Consider the following 1,308-nt stretch of genomic DNA (forward strand, 5'->3'; position numbering starts at 1 on the left):
CACCCTCGGGCCTCCAAACTGAGCTACTAGACCCTCAGGTTGAGGCTTAAAAATAATCTTTTTACATGTGGAGATTTGAGGATGGTATCCCAGGAAGAATATGTTGCCCTTTATAATGAGAAAGAGGCACAGCCTGAAGCTCTCTCCTTGGACCCCTGTTCCTGGCAGGACTGGCCTCTCTTATCTACAATTGTGTGTGTTTTTGTGCCCTGTCTTTGCTCACTCAATGTCTGAGCAGGCCTCTGTCATGTGATCCCCTTCCCTCAGCTCTGTCTCCTGCTTTCTGTAGCCTGCTTTCTTCTCCAGTCCCCCTCATGCTGTTCCCAGTCACACCCCCATCACCCCATCTCTGTCTCCCAGTGTGAAAACTGGCTGAGTTGCTTCTGGTTAGACTTGGACATTCCTGTCTCCATTTGCACATCAGTTTTCATGTCTTCCTTTCTCTTTCCTTCTCTCTCATTCACCCCTGAGAGACAGTGCCACAGAGGCAGATCTACAGGGCGTGTCTAGAGGAGATGGTAACTGGATGTCAAGGGAGCTCTGAAGACAAATGATGCTGAGCTGTGCTTCTGGTCATGGTTTTTCATGCTTCTCATGCCGACACTGGAGCTGTTGCAAGGATGCTGTTGATAGTGTTCTGGGAGGGGCTCAAATCCCTGGGTCATGCACATGCCTACTACTAATGGTCAAGTTGTGCTTTCTGCATCACAGGCCTTCAAGAGCAGAATCAGCAGCCTCCCCAATGTGAAGAAGTTCCTACAGCCTGGCAGCCAGAGAAAGCCTCCCACNGATGCAAAACAAATTGAAGAAGCAAAGAAGGCTTTCAAGATTCAGTGAAGCTGCATTGATAGAGCCACAGATATTGGCCTCTAATGGTTTTTCAATTATAAAATGCAATTGTTGATCCTGGCTATTGTGCAATAATAAAAAAATGAACAAATGGTATATGTTCCTCATATGTTCTAAGTATGAGCTCACATTGCTAGCATCGCATACAAAGAGGAAGGCAAACAAGAATCAGTTCACAGGAAACAAAGCTTGTAAGGCATGAGGAGAAATTAAAAAGTAACACACACACACACACACACACACACACACACACAAAATAAGGTGTAACTAACTAGCATCATTGTAGAACAAACCAAAAAGTTTAAAGCAAAATTAACCTACAAGATGAGGAAATGAAAAGAAAAAGGGAAAAAATTAAATTGTGAAAAACTTTAAGATAAAAAGGACTACGTTGGGGGAAGCAGGCATTAAGCAGCTGGTGAAAGAAGTTTTGTATTTTTTTTTTTTGTTTTTTTTTTT

At 43.4% G+C, this 1,308-nt stretch overlaps 1 protein-coding gene across 1 annotated transcript in view; it reads left to right on the top strand.

Annotated features, from left to right (window-relative positions):
- Positions 1-931, top strand: part of LOC110327672 (glutathione S-transferase A4) — a 51,257-nt gene extending 50,326 nt beyond the window's left edge. The window contains exon 7 of the mRNA XM_029543691.1: positions 712-931. Coding sequence (XP_029399551.1) covers positions 712-837 — 126 coding nt within the window. The 3' untranslated portion in view covers positions 838-931. The remainder of the gene's footprint in view (positions 1-711) is intronic.
- Positions 932-1,308: the final 377 nt, after the last annotated feature.

Source organism: Mus pahari, chromosome 10 (assembly GCF_900095145.1).
Source record: "Mus pahari chromosome 10, PAHARI_EIJ_v1.1, whole genome shotgun sequence".
In the NCBI taxonomy this organism is placed as follows: Eukaryota; Metazoa; Chordata; class Mammalia; order Rodentia; family Muridae; genus Mus; species Mus pahari.